Below are 17369 nucleotides of genomic sequence, written 5' to 3'. Positions count from 1 at the left end.
GCTATGCTTTACATTGACATGACTATTTTGTAACTACCAATTTTTACCACTTAATCCCTTCATCTTTTTCACCCATCCCTCCAATGCCCCTCCCATTGGCAATTATCAAAATGTTCTCTATAACAAAGAGTCTGTTTCTGTTTTGTTTGTTCATTTACTTTGTTATTTATGTTCCCCATATAAGTGAAATCATATGGCATTTGTCTTTCTCTGTCTGACTCCACTCAGCACAATACGCTCTAGGTCCATCTATGTTGTTGCAGATGGGAAGATTTCATTCTTTTTAATGGCTAAATAATGTTCCATTGTATATACTCCTTTGCACCACATCGTCTTTATCCATTCATCCATTGAAGGACACCCAGGTTGCCTCCATATCTTGGCTATTGTAAACAATGCTGCAATGAACATATGGGTGCACATGTTCCTTTGAAGTAGTGTTTTGGGTTTTTTCAGATAAATACCCACAAGTGGGATTACTAGGTCCTTCTTTGTCTCTTGTTATAGCTTTTTGTTTGTTTGTTTTCAAGTCTATTTTGTCGGGTATAAATATTGCTACCCCAGATTTTAATTTTTTTTTATGTCTGTTTTCATGAAGTATCTTTTTCCATCTCATTACTTTCAATTTGTGTGTGTCTTTCAATGTGAAGTGAGTCTCTTGCTGGCAGCATATTGTAAGGGTATTGTTTTCTTATCCATTCAGCCACCCTATGTCTTTTGATTGGAGCAGTTTTATCCATTTACACTGAAAGTAATTGTTGATAGGTGTGTAGTTATTACTATTTTATTAATCATATTTTTTATCTTATTCTTAAAGAAGCCCCTCTAACATTCCTTATAGTAATGATTTGGTGGTGATGAACTCCTTTAGCTTTTTCTTGTCTGGGAAGATCGTCTTCTGTCCTTTGATTCTAAATGATAGTTTTGCTGGGTAATCTTGGTTATAGGTCCTTGCTTTTCATCACTTAGAATATTTCATGCCAATCCCTTCTTGGCTTGCAAAGTTTCTGTTGAGATATCAGCTGATAGTCTTATGGGATCTCCCCTGTAGGTAACTCACTGCTTTTCTGTAGCTGCTTTTATAGTTCTCTCATTGTCTTTCACATTTGTCATTTTAATTATGATGTATCTTGGTGTGGACCTCTTTGGGTTCATCTTGTTTGGGACTATCTATACTTCTAGGGCTTGTAGGTGTATTTTCTTCATCAGGTTAGAGAAGTTTTCTTTAATTATTTTTTCAAGTAGGTTTTCAATTCCTTGCTGTCTCTCTTTTCCTTCTGGTACCCCTGTGATGTAAATGTTGATATGCTTGATGTTGTCCCAGAGGCCACTTAAACTATCCTATTTTTTTTGCTATTCTGATTGGTGTTTTCTGCTACCTTCCAAATTATTGATTTGATACTCTGCTTCATCTAATCTATTCTTGATTCTCTCCAATGTATTCTTGATTTCAATTATTGTATTCTTCATTTTTGACTGGTTATTTTTTTTATATTTTCTATCTCCATTTTATGTTTCCCATCTCTTTGTTGACGTTCTTTCTGAGATCACTGAGCATCCTTATAACCAGTGTTTTGAACTCTGCATCTGGTACATTGCTTGTCTCCATTTTGTTTAGTTCTTTTTCAGGAGCTGTGTTGTGTTCTTTCATTTGGGACATTCTTTGTCTCCCCATTTTTTCTGCCTCCCTGTGTTTATTTCTGTGTATTAGATATAGCTGCTATGTCTTCTAGTCTTAGTAAAGTAGCCTTATGTAGTAATTGTCCTGTGAATATGAATGATAGCATTTACAGATTTAAATCTTTCTATGACTTTTTGTGACCCCCTTTTTAATTGCCTTTAAGTTTGGTTAGAATGTAAAATAACATGGTATTTATCTTTACTGCCCTATCTTAGATAATGGGTTCTTACTCTTTCCAATTAATTTTTTTTCATAGGAATAGTTCTAAGTAAAAATAAGACATATAACCTTAAAGTATGTTTTGTTCTATTCATTGATCCTAGGAAAGTTACATTTGCTTAGATATTTTAAATAGTTAAAGGACATATTCTTCCTCTATTTTGTTTGAAGATGTTAAAAATTAAATGCATCCTATGCTTCACAGAAGACAATCACATCTTCAAGTATCACTTGTTTTAGTTGACAGAGATCATCTTATATACAGTAGCAGCATTCACGTAGCTGTTAACTCGGTGCTGTTTCAGACCTTTTATCAAGATTCTTCAAAATCTTACTTAATAAGAGAAATGGTGAGAACAATTAGCATATTTGATGATGACTTCTCATTTCATTTATTGTTTTCTCTTGTGATTTTTTTCAGAAATTGAAAAATTTCAAGGTTCTGATGGAAAAAAAGAAGATGAAGAAAAGAAATATCTTGATGTCATCAGCAACAAAAACATAAAGCTCTCGGAAAGGGTATTGATTCCTGTGAAACAATATCCAAAGGTACTTCATTATATTCTTTGTTCTTAGAGAATTCAGAAAAAAATGATAAAAATAAGACTTGATTATTTTATTCATTGACTTTTATGAAAGAAATATGTAAAGCTTCATTATTAGTATACATAAATATACATGACTGACATAGAGGATGGAAAGCTTTCTACAGTAGGATCATGAGAGTAGTTTTCAACTGAAGCCTATAGCATTTTTGTTATGTGAATATGGGAAGAATAATTAGATATTTTAATCACTTTTTAACATTAAATGGTTCAACAATTTGTCCAAATATGCACACTCACTTGATTATGTTTTGCTTCTTGTTAATATATATATTCTTATTATAAAAGTGAGTAGAATTAATGATACTAAATATGGTATCATTAGGTATAGCATTAGCTTATCACGGAAAGCAGTATAGTCTTTTTTAGACCCTTGAATTATAATCATTAGTCTTCTGTTGTTAGGGTTCATTTACAAAATTAATTATGATATTGTTCTCTTGAAAGTACTTTTTCACTAGTCATTTTATCTCACGAGATTCATAATACCAGAATAAGAATGATAAAACACAACATTCAATGGTATCATTCCATCAGTTATACTCATAGGTTCCAAAGGGTCAAAAGAGGTTTTTATTTTTTTTTAACGAATTTAGTAAGCTAAAAATGGAAACTCAAATATTCAGGCAGATAATTTACTTTCTGAAGAGTGAATGTGGAGCAAGGACCATGTAATTATCCTAATAATAAAGATTACAGGAATAAATGCTTCAGTTTACCAACTGTCTTCTAATATGATAAATTTTAGGAAATATAATTAAGTAGAATGTTGTGTTTATAATTATTTCAAACAAGGATAGAACTGCTGCAGCCTACCAAAGCATGAAATTTAACTTTCAAATGAAGTTTTTGGGCATGCAAGTTTCTGAGGTTTTTGTGTGTGTTTTTTTAGTTAGACTTACTCTATTGCAAGAAAGGTGCATTCAATAGATAAAATTTTTAATTAAATTTTATTAACTTTACTTTAAAATCATGTTCTTTATGAATATTAAATTGGGCAGCCATAGAAATGTACATGGATATGTTTACATAGTAATGAAATATGGTAGAACTATGTTGGGATATTAAGAAAAATTTATCTTTTTTTAAGGAACATGATTAATTAACCCATTATAGTCTAGAGTACAAGTTTTTTTTTTCTTTAAATAATGTATTTAAATATTATATAACTTGGTATTATGTCTCGGAATAACACTTTTCTGTTCTCTGGATATGGAAAATCCAGTGACAAACTCAATATCTGTTTCTCAGTTAAAGGCAACTCTGTGTATTTGACCAAATTCGATTGTCAAGTACTGGAAGGCATTTAAAGTCCTGATGGGTCTTCAAGTGACAGTATGTGTGATTTTATGCTGAATATTACAATAGTCTGTATTTGATTGAAAATGATGAATATTGAAACAGTATTTTATGACATCTAATTTTTGTATGAGATTTAATAATTTATAGTAAGATGATCAAATAACAAAACTGCCTATTCATATTGAAGTACTTGTAGATCATGTTTCACTAGCAAATAAATTATCGTACCTCTTAGAATTTTTCGAATCATAGAATGCTGAGGCTGGTACTAATTTTGAAAATCACAGAATATATAAAACTTTCATTTTACAGGTGAGGTAACTGGGAGATTCTGAATTGCTCAAAGACATATTTGTTACAGATAGAAATGCTTAGAGAGGTTGCTGTAATTCTAGATTCTTCATTATTTTTGAGCCATTACATTTCTTAACTTGACTGATAATGCTCACAGATCTGTATTATTTTTTCAAGTAAAATATGGAAGAATGTGAAAATTGATAGCTCCTAATGATGAATAGTTTTATGTGATATTATCAAATAATAATGTGTGCCTTAGAAAATTTACCATTTTTAACTGATGGATAGAATGCTAAACCATTTTAATTTTTTTTAAAAAGGATTTGCATTTCCTACATAAGAGAAATCTTTGAACACTTTTACACATAAAGAATACTGAGAAACAACAGAATCATATATTAAGTTGACCTGTATTTGTTTTTGTAATCTAATAATAAAATTAAAATCAATCTTTTGAAAACCATACTTTATTTCAAAAGTGGTGATTCTCTCTTGCTGAGTGATTATTGCCTGCTTCTTACAAAAGTATTGGTGGGGTTGAATTTAGATATGATCACTAAATGTGATCCTTACTTGAGATACATTGTTAGTAAGCTGTAAAATATGTGGTGTGTGTGGTGTGATACTATGAACATTGATCAGAGCACAACAGTATTTATGGATTTAAAGTTTAATCTTTTATAATAAAAAGTGATTTATTCCTCCGGGGGTACATTGGAAGAAGACCTGCTTTTCACAGTGTTTCAGAGCTATCCTCTTGATGCCTGCTGTCTTTTTGAACTGTAATTAATGTGACAGTGACATGGCCCTCTCCAATGAAAGGCCAATAAATAACTATGGGAATTCATGAGTAAATGACCTTCTCCTGACTTTACTACATGACCTTTTTGGATAGATTTTATTTCAATTAGTCTCCAATTTCAAGTTAATTTCCTGACTTAATTGAATAATACTTGGAATTGAAAGAAGTTTAAGATTTAGAATTATGGAAAGCATGAGAATGCTGTTCAAACACATTAAGAGCGATTTATATAGCTTTAGTGCTTTATGTTTTATCAGTTAATTTAGGGAAATATGCGACATTATGAAATTATTTTAATGAACAGTTTTTCTTACTTGTTTTTAATAGTTTTGTTTGTAATAATATTAGTAAAGAAATAGGCCTTGTGTATTGTTTGCATTTGCAAATGTTTTAGAATCAGAGCAATTATTTCTTGATAATCAAGTCTCCAAGGAGACAACGCGTGGCAATGTATTCCTCTATAATCCTAAGAGATTCTTGCAGAAGACCCCAGAGAGATTCATGCAGAAGACTCACAATCCTTAACATTAACTCTTTCTCCCTAAATCTACACCTACTATATTAAGTAGTCCAATATACATTTATTTTTTTATTTTAATATCTGTAACTACTAGTATGCATAATCAGAATAATTTTACAGTCTCTACCAGGCAACCAGTGGTCATACCACATTGTTTTATGTGTAATCTTTGCACATGTAAACTTGGTCATGGCTTCCTATAGCGAGTTGTTTGTAGTGTTGGAAATATGTGTATTGAGTTTAGTTGCTGTTTAAGATATCTTTAAAGATTGCATTATGATTTAGTGTTGACATACAAAGCTATTACATATGCAAAAAAAGAATAGGACCATAGCTTAGGGTATACATTTCATATGAATGAAGACAACACTCATTTTTGGAAGAATGAGAAAAATGGACCTCAACAAACATGTGCCTTACAGGACCAAAGATACATGTAAATGGTTGGAAGGTATTATGTTTTGTTACTGCTAGACCTGCAAAAGTATTGCCTATCACAATCGTGGGCAAACTGAGAGAGCATTAGAGGATGGGAAGGTAAACTTGCAGGAGGAGATTTACTTGTTGCCTGCTACTGTACTTATTTGTCATCCTGGGCAATTCAGCCTCGCAATGTCTTTTGTTTTTTTGTTTTAATTAAAGTTTACTGGGGTGACAGCTAAAAGAAATTAATGAGACTATATCAAACTCAATGTCTTTTAAAAATATCTTTTTGATGTTCCCTTCAGAATCCTCTGAAATACATCCAACCTTTTTAAAATTAAATTTGCCCCAAGGCCCACTTTTTATTTCTTTCCTTGAGTTATTACCAACTTTGTAAAGCAATAGATCTCCAGGAGTATAAATCGGCCCCAAATTTGGCCCCTTTTAAGATCAAACAAAGCTATGTTCCACCATGCTGCTTTGCACATCAATTCCTTATGTAGATTAATGCAGAAAATTAAAGTTCCAAAACATGTTCAAAACCACCACACTTACTATATATTTCATCTTCCTCTGCTCAGTCCCAGAGAGAGGGGCTGCTTCTGTGCCTGGTTGGAAGCAATCTCCACAACGAAGCATGTCATCCCGCAGAGCTGGTTTCCTTCTTTATACCTTAAAAGATGAAAATCCTTAATAGGTGTTATTTTGTCTAACTTTATAAGTAGTTATCAGATCATTTAAGAATAGGTAATAGAAACCAAAGATATTAACTGTGGGAGCTATGACCACATGTCACAGCCAATATAACCACTTGGAAACACCTTTCTATTTTTCTAAGTAATGTGGTTATTCTAAAGTAGGGATATCCAAACTGCAGCCCGCAGGCCAACTGCGGCCTGCGATCCATGTTTTATTGGCCCACAATAAATTCCAAAAATATATTTAGTTTACTTAAATAAACCAGGTGAGGCAATAAGTACTTCACCTCGAGTGAGTGGCCCGGCTGTTTGTGTATTTTAACGCATATGGCCGTTGGTGAAAAACGTTGAAAAAAGTTTGGACACTTCTGTTCTAAAGCCACCCTATAATTTACATCTTAAACCCGTTTCATTTTTACCAGACAGAGAACCTTGCATAGCATCACTTTTCAGTTTTCTAAAGGAAATGGAAGAAAGGATTTGATGAGATTTATGATTTCAGTGTCATTCATATCAGTTTCCTAGTTTCTCACCTGTGAATTTAAATTTCAGTTGAGAAAATAATGTGACATTCAGATTCACATTGCCTACAAGAAAAAAATTCCAAAGTGCTTATCGATTACATACTCTCCAGTAGAATGACACCTGAAATAATCCTGGTTTCTAACAAAGTTTAGAAATTTGCAGTGATATTATATCTAGTACTTATCTTTTCTGATGCCTCTTGTATTTAATGCTCATCCCATGTATTTAAATATTATTTTTCCATTGGATACTTAATTTTTTGTGTGCTTCCATCTCACACTCACATATGGGTTTCTAATTCTGAATTATATATATATATATTGTCTCACATATTTTTTTATGAGCTCAACACCTCCTCACATGATATGTCCTCATACTTTCTGAAATAATCTCTCCTTCTTTTCTGTGTCTAGAACTCTTAGAGGATTTTCACTCTATTTTAACCTGTTGTTTCCACTCTGCCAGGTTATTGCATCTTTATCCTCAACTGGAAAGCTGAAAACTTCTTCAAAAGTATCATTAAATTGACAGTTCCTTTTGAAATGTGTCCAAACCTGTATCTTTACTCAAGGGTCCCTTGAGAGCCAAAAGATCTCCCACCTCACGTCCCTGTAATCTTGCTGTTCTTTATTTGCTTGTTTGTTCATTTATTTATTTAATTCAGTGAACCTTCAATAAGTTTCTCTGTACCCATAATAGCACAGATGGCTCTGCTGTCATTTCTTTTGGCCATCAGTGGAAGTGGCTTTGAAATAGATAGATCTTTAAGAGACTAGAGAAGAAAGATAGATCACTATTAAAATCAAGAGGTACTATATTGCCAATTGAATGGATTCCTATATTATTAATGCCTTTGAAGGACTTAGAAGCAAGTGAATTCCATATAAATTCAAGTACTTATATCTTAATAACTCTCTCTAGGAAGGATACGGGAAATAAAAATTAATGCATTGCCCACCCAGAATCATGTAGGTAAGGGATTATTGTTAGTTGGATTACTAATTTGGGGCCTGACTACACCCAAATTTTTGAAAGAAATGTAAATCCATGTAGAAAAGTTGTGAATGAATGTCTTTTATTTACTTTTTCAAATTTAAGTCATGTTAAAAAATTGTGTAACATTTAGATTTCTATCATTTTGTAAGTATTAATAATTTCCTTAAGAATGTATGGGTTTCATAAGAATGTCACAAAAATAAAACACTACAAGAATCTCAGTATGAATATTAATGCAAAAACTTTAAAATATTTCCAAATGTTGTATATCAGTGTTCATAGCACCATTATTTACTATAGCCAAAAGGTGGAAACAACCCAAATATTCTCAACAGGTAAATGGATAAACAAAACACAGTATATACATACAATGAAATATTATTCAGCCTTAAAGAATAATGAAATTCGGATACATACTGCAACATGGATGAACAATGAAAAAATTATGCTAAGATAAATAATCCAGATACAGAAGGACAAATATTGTATAATTCTACTTATATGAGGTTCTTAAACAGGCAAATTCATAGACACTGAGAGTGAAATAGAGGTTACCAGAGGCTTTTGGAGAGGGAGGAATGGAGAGTTATTGTTTAATGGGTATAGAGTTTCGGTTTGGAATAATGAAGAAGTTCTGGAAATGGACATGGCGATGGTTGCACAACATTGTGAATATACTTAATGCCATTGAATTGCATACTTAAAAATAGCTAAAATGGTAGATTTTATGTTATGTATATTTTACCACAGTAAAAAATTATATTATAAAATATTACAAAATGTATTTCAATAGCACATACAAGCAAAATAAATTATACTGAAATGTTGTGTACTTCAGGGATGCAAGACTGATTCAATACATAAAAATATATATATATATTAAATATATATATATAATTTAAAAATTAATATATATATTAAAAATATATATATATAATTTGCTGAATTTTAAGATCATTATAATCAATTTTCCATCCCTTATGAAATAAGCATGAACATATATTATATAATAAGTATGTATTTAAATCACTGTGAAGAAATCATGTATTCAATAAATATTGGAGGGATAACTAGTGAGGCATGTGAGGGCAAAAGAAAAGGAAGACTGAATTTCTAACTCATCTTTTACATTAGCATATATCTCAACTGGGCTTAAAATTAAATGCAAAAAAGAGAAAAAATGCTAGAATAACTTGTGGGAACTTTATTTCATAATATTTAATTGAAGGAAAGCATTTCTAAGAAAGATGGAAAATTCTGAAGTCATAAATAAGTTATTAAAATATTTTACAACATAAAACTGAAACTTCTGTACAAGCGAAAATGATAATAATTGCCAAAATCCAAAGGCACACAAAATACTAAACTGGTGTGACTATTTGAGAAATATTGAAAACACATGACAGAAAGTTCATTTTCTTTGTATACAATGAACTCAATTTTTTTCAAACAAGAAGCCAGTAATATCGATAGTTATCACTCATGTACTGTTGAAGCAAATAGAAAAAGACCCTGCATCTCATTTATTAGAAAAAAATACAAGTTAAGATGAATGTGTAATGCTTCTGTTCTCTATCACACTGACAAATAAAAAAAGTTTGATTTTAACCAATAATGTTGTCAGGGTATGGGGAAAAATAGAACTCTTAAGCTTCAGCCATTGAGATTCAACCATTTTGGGGAAGCAGTTATCAAAAATCAATGAAAATCACAAAGGCATTGTCTTTTAGAAACAGTTGATTTATTTTAGAATTATGTATTTGCATACATAGAGCTGTATTAAGTGAAAGAATAAAATATTATAGTTTGTTCTTGTTGATTATAAAAGGAATACACACGCACACACACACACACATATACACACACATACACACATGTCCTTGTGTTTGTAAGATGGTAGATAGATAGATAAATTTGAATTTACTTAGTTTGAATTAACTTACTTAAGTTACTATTAACATGTTGTTTTCTTAATAATAAATATATTTTAAAGTAGTTGGGGTAATTGAAAAATTTTAAATAGAAAAACTTATTTCTATTTAGATTTTTTTCCCTAGAATTCAGGAACAAATACTAAAAACTTAGGATCATTGATTATTTTTATGTATCAGGCACTTCATATATTTTACATGTGTTAACACATGTAATTGTTCCAAAAATCCTAATAATTTCATCCTTCCTATTTTATAGCAAAAGAAACTGAGTCTCCTCAGAGGACCTGATTTGCCAAAATTACGTGATTAGGAAATTACCAATGCGAGATTCCTATCCAGCCACTCTGATTTCAGAGCTTGTTGTCTTTACCTCATTACACTCCAGATTTCTATCATTATTATGTAAACAGATGACCCTTAAAACATAGAGTACGAAAATCTGACCCCAAATATGACTCCTCAAAATGTATTATGAACTTGAAAACCAGATGAAAATTATGTCTTCATGGAAAGAAATCACACTTCTATTTCTGAGTTAAGGGTAAATATAATTGCTTAAATGAAGAGTATATACGAAAACTGAAGTTTAGAAAAACAACTAACTTTAAAACATCATAAAATAGTCCTTAAATCTAGGATCTCACACTTGGAGAATTAAGATTGTTTTGAGTACCCACCACATCAAAACACAGAACAAAGCACAGCGAACCACTCTTTTATTCCCTCAAGAACACTGTGACTGACTGTTCTGAAGAAAAGGCTAAGGTTTAAAAACATTTAAAGAATTTTTCTAAAGCCATGCAATGTACCAGTGATAGTGTGAACATCGAAATTCAGGTCTGTTTGCACCAAAGCCTCTCCTCTTTTCATTAGACCATTGTTATAATTTGCTTTCTTTTATACGAAGAGGCATTTCTGAACACAGACGGCTAAGATTGCAAAGGCCCACAGATGGAAAGGCAGATGTATTGCTCCTTGGGTGTTAAGTGAGGCAGAAATAATAGACTCATTAGTTGGAGTGCATCTCATAGGTCCTACGGTCTAATCTTTTACCCAATTCAGGAATCATTTCTACAAGATCTGTGATACTCATCAGCCTGTATATGAATACCTCTAGTGATTAAAGAGAAAGTTCACTGCATTATAAAACAGCTGGATCTAATATTGAGTAGATATTGCTGTTCCTTTTTTTTCTCATTGAAATAAGTTGCCATTGGTCCTGGTTCTGCCTGGTGCATCACTGAAGAACTCACTTGAAACACTTGAACTATCACTGATGTGTTGTTTTCATTTGGCTTTTGGACACCACAATTTATTTTTATCTCCTATTACAAAATTGGTTCCACTTCTCAGCTTCCTCTCCTGGTCTCTCATCTTCCACATAAGTTCTTAATGTTGGTGTTCCCCAGGGATTGTCCGTGGTGCCCTTCTCTATCAATACTCATATTCCTTGGTAATTTTACCCAGGGCCTTGTTGTGTATACCATATAAGCTGATGAGCCAGCCAAGATTTCTCTCCAAGACGTAGATATGGAGCTGCCTACTGGACATCACCACATGGATGTGTAGACATCTCAGCTTCAACCAATATTCTTCTCCTCTCACGTGTCTTTCACCTTGGTTTACCAGTCTCAGTTGTTGGCAGTACTGTCTTCTTACTTGGTTAAGTCAGAAACTCTGGACTACTCCTTGAATCCTCTTTCTCCCACACATCCTATCTAACCTGCAAGGCAAACCTGGTAGTCTTTAAAAACACATTGACAAATGCTTTCATCGCCTCCACTGCTATTACCCTGGCCACATTCATCATCGTCTTTTACCTGAGTTACTGTGATAGCTTCTTAACTCATCTCTCTGCTTCTCCATGTGCCTTCATCTACCCTATCCAGGTACTCACGTTCCCTTTACCTTTCTCTAGTTTTTCTCTTTTTTTCATAGAATGTATCGCCTTTTGACATATTTTTGTAACTTGTTGTCTTTATGGTTTCTCTACACTAGAATGTAAACTGCAAAATGCCAAGTCTCCTTTTTTTTTTTTAATTTTGTTTTTCTTCTTTTTTTTTTTTTTTTAAAGATTTTATTGGGGAAGGGGAACAGGACTTTATTGGGGAACAGTGTGTACTTCCACGACTTCTTTCCAAGTCAAGTTGTTGTCTTTTCAGTCTTAGTTGTGGAGGGCGCAGCTCAGCTCCAGGTCCTGTTGCCCTTGCTAGTTGCAGGGGGCGCTGCCCACCATCCCTTGAGGGACTCGAGTAGTTGAACCGGCAGCCTTGTGGTTGAGAGCCCACTGGTCCATGTGGGAATTGAACCGGCAGCCTTCAGAGTTAGGAGCATGGAGCTCCAACCGCCTGAGCCACCGGGCCAGCCCCCAAGTCTCCTTTCTTGATCAGTCATGAATCCCAATCATCTAGAGTAATGCCTAGCCCATAGTAGTAGGTGGTTGATAAATATTTGCTGAATGAATATCGAATAATTATACAGCCTCTTCTCTAAGACACTCGCTGGAGGAAATGCAGTTACTGTACAGTGGATCCAGACAAGGATATACTGATTCTCATCTCTTGCCTCTTCTTAAGGAATTTCCAGAGGACCTATCACAGTTGCAGCAGTGACATCACAGGTCCTCTGAAAGAAACCACAGTATCACTGTCCTCAATCAAAGCCTCAATGATATTCTAATCTTGGCAGAGAGAGTCCAATTACAAGAAAAAAGCAATCACAATGAAAATGTCACTCAATTTTAATGCCTAGATAATCAGTTACTTTGCTTAACCAAATTTTCTAATTAAAATGAAATTAAAAGGTTAATTCAGAAATTACTTCAACTCATTTCTGAATATCATGTTACATTTTTTATTATACAATTATCCATTTTTAGTGACTGCAGTATAGTGAACATTATTTGACCTTTTACAAAAGAGCCTATGAGGCCTCCATATCATCATTCTGAATATTAATTCCAGTTAATTCATTCAGTCATCTAGGAGATACTTGGATCTATATCCAAGTATAGGTCCAGCTCATAAATGTGTTCATTATGAGCTAGTGTTCAGCTCATAAATGTGAACATTAAAAAGTTGCTTTTGTTGGTCTCAGAAAGGCCTGGTGTACATTTAAACAATTGTTTCAGTATGGCTTTATACTAGGATGAATTCAGAAGCTTTGGGATTGTGTTAGTGTACACAATATTTACACAATAAAATCCTAAAGTCAGACTGTCTTTAACAATTTTCCTTTAACTTTAGAGGCGAAGATGTGAAAAGGAGGCAAGGGTATAGAAAAAACACCACTATTTGAAAAACAACAGAGAAGAGAAAGAGAGAGGGTATTGTTCAGGGTGCAGGATTAAGCAGAACAGAGAGGTAAGATCAGTGTAATATTTATCTTACTCTCAAGTCCTATCAATAGAAAACCTTAATTTATTAGAATGTTTTTGTAACTTGGTAAGTTTTAGATTTGCCCTCTTCTGTAGAATTTCTGTGTTTTGGAAAGGGATTTTTTAAGAATATATAAGGATGTAGAGTTTCTTAAGATGCTAAAGAGAGCTCTGAAGAGACAGAACAACATAATGGGAAAATAATAGAACTTTGAACCAGAGAGACCTAAGTGGCAGTCACAGCTCCATTTTCAGTAAACAACGAAGGTGGTAAGTTCTGTAAACACCTTCATCCTCAGTGTTGTTATTTTTTTCATCCTCAGTGTTTTTCAGAAGCAACGTGAGCTAATGACATGCCGTGAGGTTTCATCAGGCATCCATGAGAATATTTGTGCATGCTTGACATGGTATCAGCACGTGTTGTAAGCTTGTACAAGAATAATCACTAAGTAAATATTAGTTTTTTACTTCTTTCTTTTTTTTCACTTAACAGTACCCTTTTTGGCAGGGAAGCACCTATTCTGTGCCACACTCTGAATGTGTGATAAAACAGATAGTTGCAATTATTTCCCTAAGAGTTCTGTAACACGCTTTCTGAAAGGGACAACAATTAAGACATTATTAAAAAAAGGGATAAAATAAACGAAAGGTTGATGCCGATTATATTGGTGGTAATACACTTTTATTTGTTGACTATTTACTATGTATTAAGCATTTTTTCTGCGAGTTTATATTATTACCTAATTTAATCCACTTAATATCTCTGTGGAATAAGTACTATGCAGAGAAGAAACTTAGACACAGCTAGTTAAACTTTTCAAAGTGACATAGACGTTTCATAATGCATCAAGACTGAAGAAAAGAAGAAAGCTTAGGCATGAGTGTTATCTTAAATAATCACAGTGTTTATTTACAAACTAAATTTCATCTTTATTTATTTAAACAATAGTTCTAAAGTGTTTGCATATACTCCACCTCCTTGTTCAAATCTTTGCCATTTGGGATTGAAATTTTTGAAATGTCATAAATTGGAAAATGAATATTATACTTATCATATTGAATTTTGAAATAAATATGTTTATACAAACCATGTTGTTATTGTATTTTTGCATACTAGATCTTTTACTCATAATTATATACTGCTTTATACCCCTACAGTATATTTTGCTTATTTCCTGTGTTCCCATCTGAAGACACATCTCTTAGAGAAAGAAATTGATGCTGCTGCTAGTTTATTTCAGTAAAGGCATGTATGAATTAAATGGGAGTGAAATGGTCTATGTTTTAGTTTGTTCAATATTTATTGGATAGTTCCAGAACTATCCAACAAATATTGAAGCTTCACGAAATTCTTCATTATCTTTTGTACCAATAGTAACTTTGTTTCACTTATATCTAGGCTGTATAATGTGAAATTAGAGATGATAATCCGTATTGGTTTTAGCTTACCTCATTTTAATATTCTTTTTTAGAGTATGCTATTATATTTAACCTAATAAAAATATTAATTTCATGGTGTCATAAAAAAGCTTCAAAATTAACTTTTTAGAAGGGTGAATCTCAGTGCCAAGAAAAATCTAATAACATATTTTTTATTTGTTTTATGACTTCAGCAGTAGAATCTAACAAAATGCTTAGAAGACTATTTCCCTTTCTGCTCTCTGACTTACTGCAGTTAAAATAGATTCTATATTAGGTCAAAATCAGAATTCATATTTTAAGGTGAAATTTTAATGAAGAAATTTTGATTTCTGAAGTGGCCAAAATATATCTGAATTTTCGTCAAATAAAAAGCCCCTCACATTTATGAACATTTTTGATAGTTTTTATTGTCTGTTGGAATCTAATTTTTAAAGTCTTGAAATAGGTTTTGATTTTATAGTTCCATAGTTAATCATGCAGTTGACTTTATTACTGACATTTGATCATGTATCTCATTATTCCATCTTGCTTTCGTTCAATCTGAGTATACTGAACTCTTTAAAGAAATGCTTTATTGTAAGATTCAATATAGTCTTCAAAAATTCTCTCTGAAATTGACTATTAAAATGTAACTTCTGGGTTGATAAAAAAAATATATATGTACAAGACACAAAAAAAGTACATAGTTTAGTTTACCTTGGGAAACATTTTTCACATGTTTATCATTTTTTATTTGTATCATAGAAGGCTTGAAATTATTGAAAACTTCTTTAGAAACAGTGATTTTGTACCTAAGCTATCAGATATAATAGGATCAATGGCATTACTAAGAACTTTTTATTTTTTTGTTTATGACTACACCCTGGGAAATGTATGGGGAAATACATTAAATTAACATACAAAATTCTGCTGCCAAACAATATATTGTCTAACTAGATAGAGAAATTGCTGCAACCCTATTTCTCACGTGTGAGGAAAAGAATGAGGGCATTTTTGGCTCTGAAATTATGATGGGATTTTCCCCCCAACACACGCCGGAGGGATAGAGCATTCCAGTCTTCACAAAAAGGAAAAGATTTTTGAGAAACTATAACTTCCCCCTATGTCCCATTTCCATCCTTCCTGCAGGATGACTATGTGAACTTTCTTTTTTCTAAAGACAGATGGGAGACAGATCTGGGAGTAGCTTATTCTGTGTGTTATAAAGCAATCATATGAGGAAAATTGTTTTACATTGTATGAATAGTGTTCACACATTAAAGAAAAATTACAACAATGAAGTTGAATAAAATGATGCATGCACATTTTGCTATTCTGGGCAGTGTTGGGAACAGAACTAAATCTAAAGCTAGTGGCCTTAAAGTCTACATACGAGGCAGAAGGCATATGCTTTGGCATCTTGGCTCAGATTCCTTTTATTGCTCTATACCAATCCCGGGTAATTCATCGCCTGCCATGGTCTTCAGAACCACGTAATTGCTGATGACTCCCAAATCAGTATCTTCAGCCAATGTCTTTTCTTGATCTCCAGATTTATATATCCAATACTGTGGTCATTTGACTGAGATGACATCTTCACCTGAATGTCCCTGAGGCAGCTCAAACTCAGAAAGATCAAAGCCAAATTAATTTTCTTTTCATTAGAATCTGCTCTCAGTTTTTGCTCCGACTTTAGTGAATGGTACATTATCCTCCTTGTTGCAGTGATTGCAATTTGAAATCTGGGTATCACGTTTGAGTCTTGCTTTGGCTTTACAGTCACCTAATCTTGTACATGTTTACCTCCTAACAACAGCTCAAGTCCATTCACGTTTCTCCAGCTTCACTGCCATCCCACTCTCGCAAGCTACCATCTTTCTTGACATACATTTTTGTAATAGTCTTCTGTCTGGTTTTGCAGAATTCAGTCTTTCTCCTGAAATATTCTTTATAAAGGATCTTGAATATTTTTAGATAATTATTCATCCTCCTGCATAAGACCCTTCAATGTTATTCCACTTCTCAGTCTCCATGAACTTCTTGTATGATTTGAATAATGCCACTCTTCCTTGAATCCAGCTAGTCATTGCTTACATCTTTTGGTATAGTTGTGGCATGACTAACCTTCAAACCTCAATGCTTTGTGTTACCAAAATCTAAATAAAATAAAGGCATGTAGTCTAGTAGTTTTAAAACACTTATCCTTCAGTTCATATTCTTCTCTTCAATATCATTTGTGAAACTCTTATTATATTATCTTTTTCATTCTTATGATTCTTTTTACCCCCTTGTCTATGAATCTTTCATTCTTTTCTGTATTTTTTCCTTCCACTTCTTAAGATGGATATGGAGAAACGGAAAGGATTCTAAGATATGAATCCTTCCACGCAGAGAAAATTAGCAGAGATAGAGAGAAAATGTAAGTCAGAACACTTATTTTTTTTCAATATAGCTAAAACCAGGGCTTCTATTTGCTATTTTTACTTAAAATTCAATATATTCTTAAAGTATTCTGGCAAGATGTGCTATAAAATCACTATGGTGAAGTAATTTTAGGGCTTTTCATTCCCATTTTCTTCGTGCAAATCTA

At 32.8% G+C, this 17369-nt stretch overlaps 1 protein-coding gene across 2 annotated transcripts in view; it reads left to right on the top strand.

Moving 5' to 3' along the window:
- The window catches only part of KHDRBS2 (KH RNA binding domain containing, signal transduction associated 2), a 518678-nt gene that overhangs the window by 74648 nt on the left and 426661 nt on the right, over positions 1-17369 (top strand). For both annotated transcript variants that reach the window (XR_004421664.1, XM_033093385.1), the window contains exon 2: positions 2322-2449. Coding sequence is in view for 1 of the 2 variants with exons in the window: in XM_033093385.1 (XP_032949276.1) it covers positions 2322-2449 (128 nt within the window). In the remaining variant the exon portion in view is untranslated. The remainder of the gene's footprint in view (positions 1-2321; positions 2450-17369) is intronic.

The sequence above is a fragment of the Rhinolophus ferrumequinum genome, chromosome 3, assembly GCF_004115265.2.
Source record: "Rhinolophus ferrumequinum isolate MPI-CBG mRhiFer1 chromosome 3, mRhiFer1_v1.p, whole genome shotgun sequence".
NCBI lineage: Eukaryota > Metazoa > Chordata > Mammalia > Chiroptera > Rhinolophidae > Rhinolophus > Rhinolophus ferrumequinum.
This window is presented reverse-complemented; position numbering and strand designations above follow the sequence as displayed.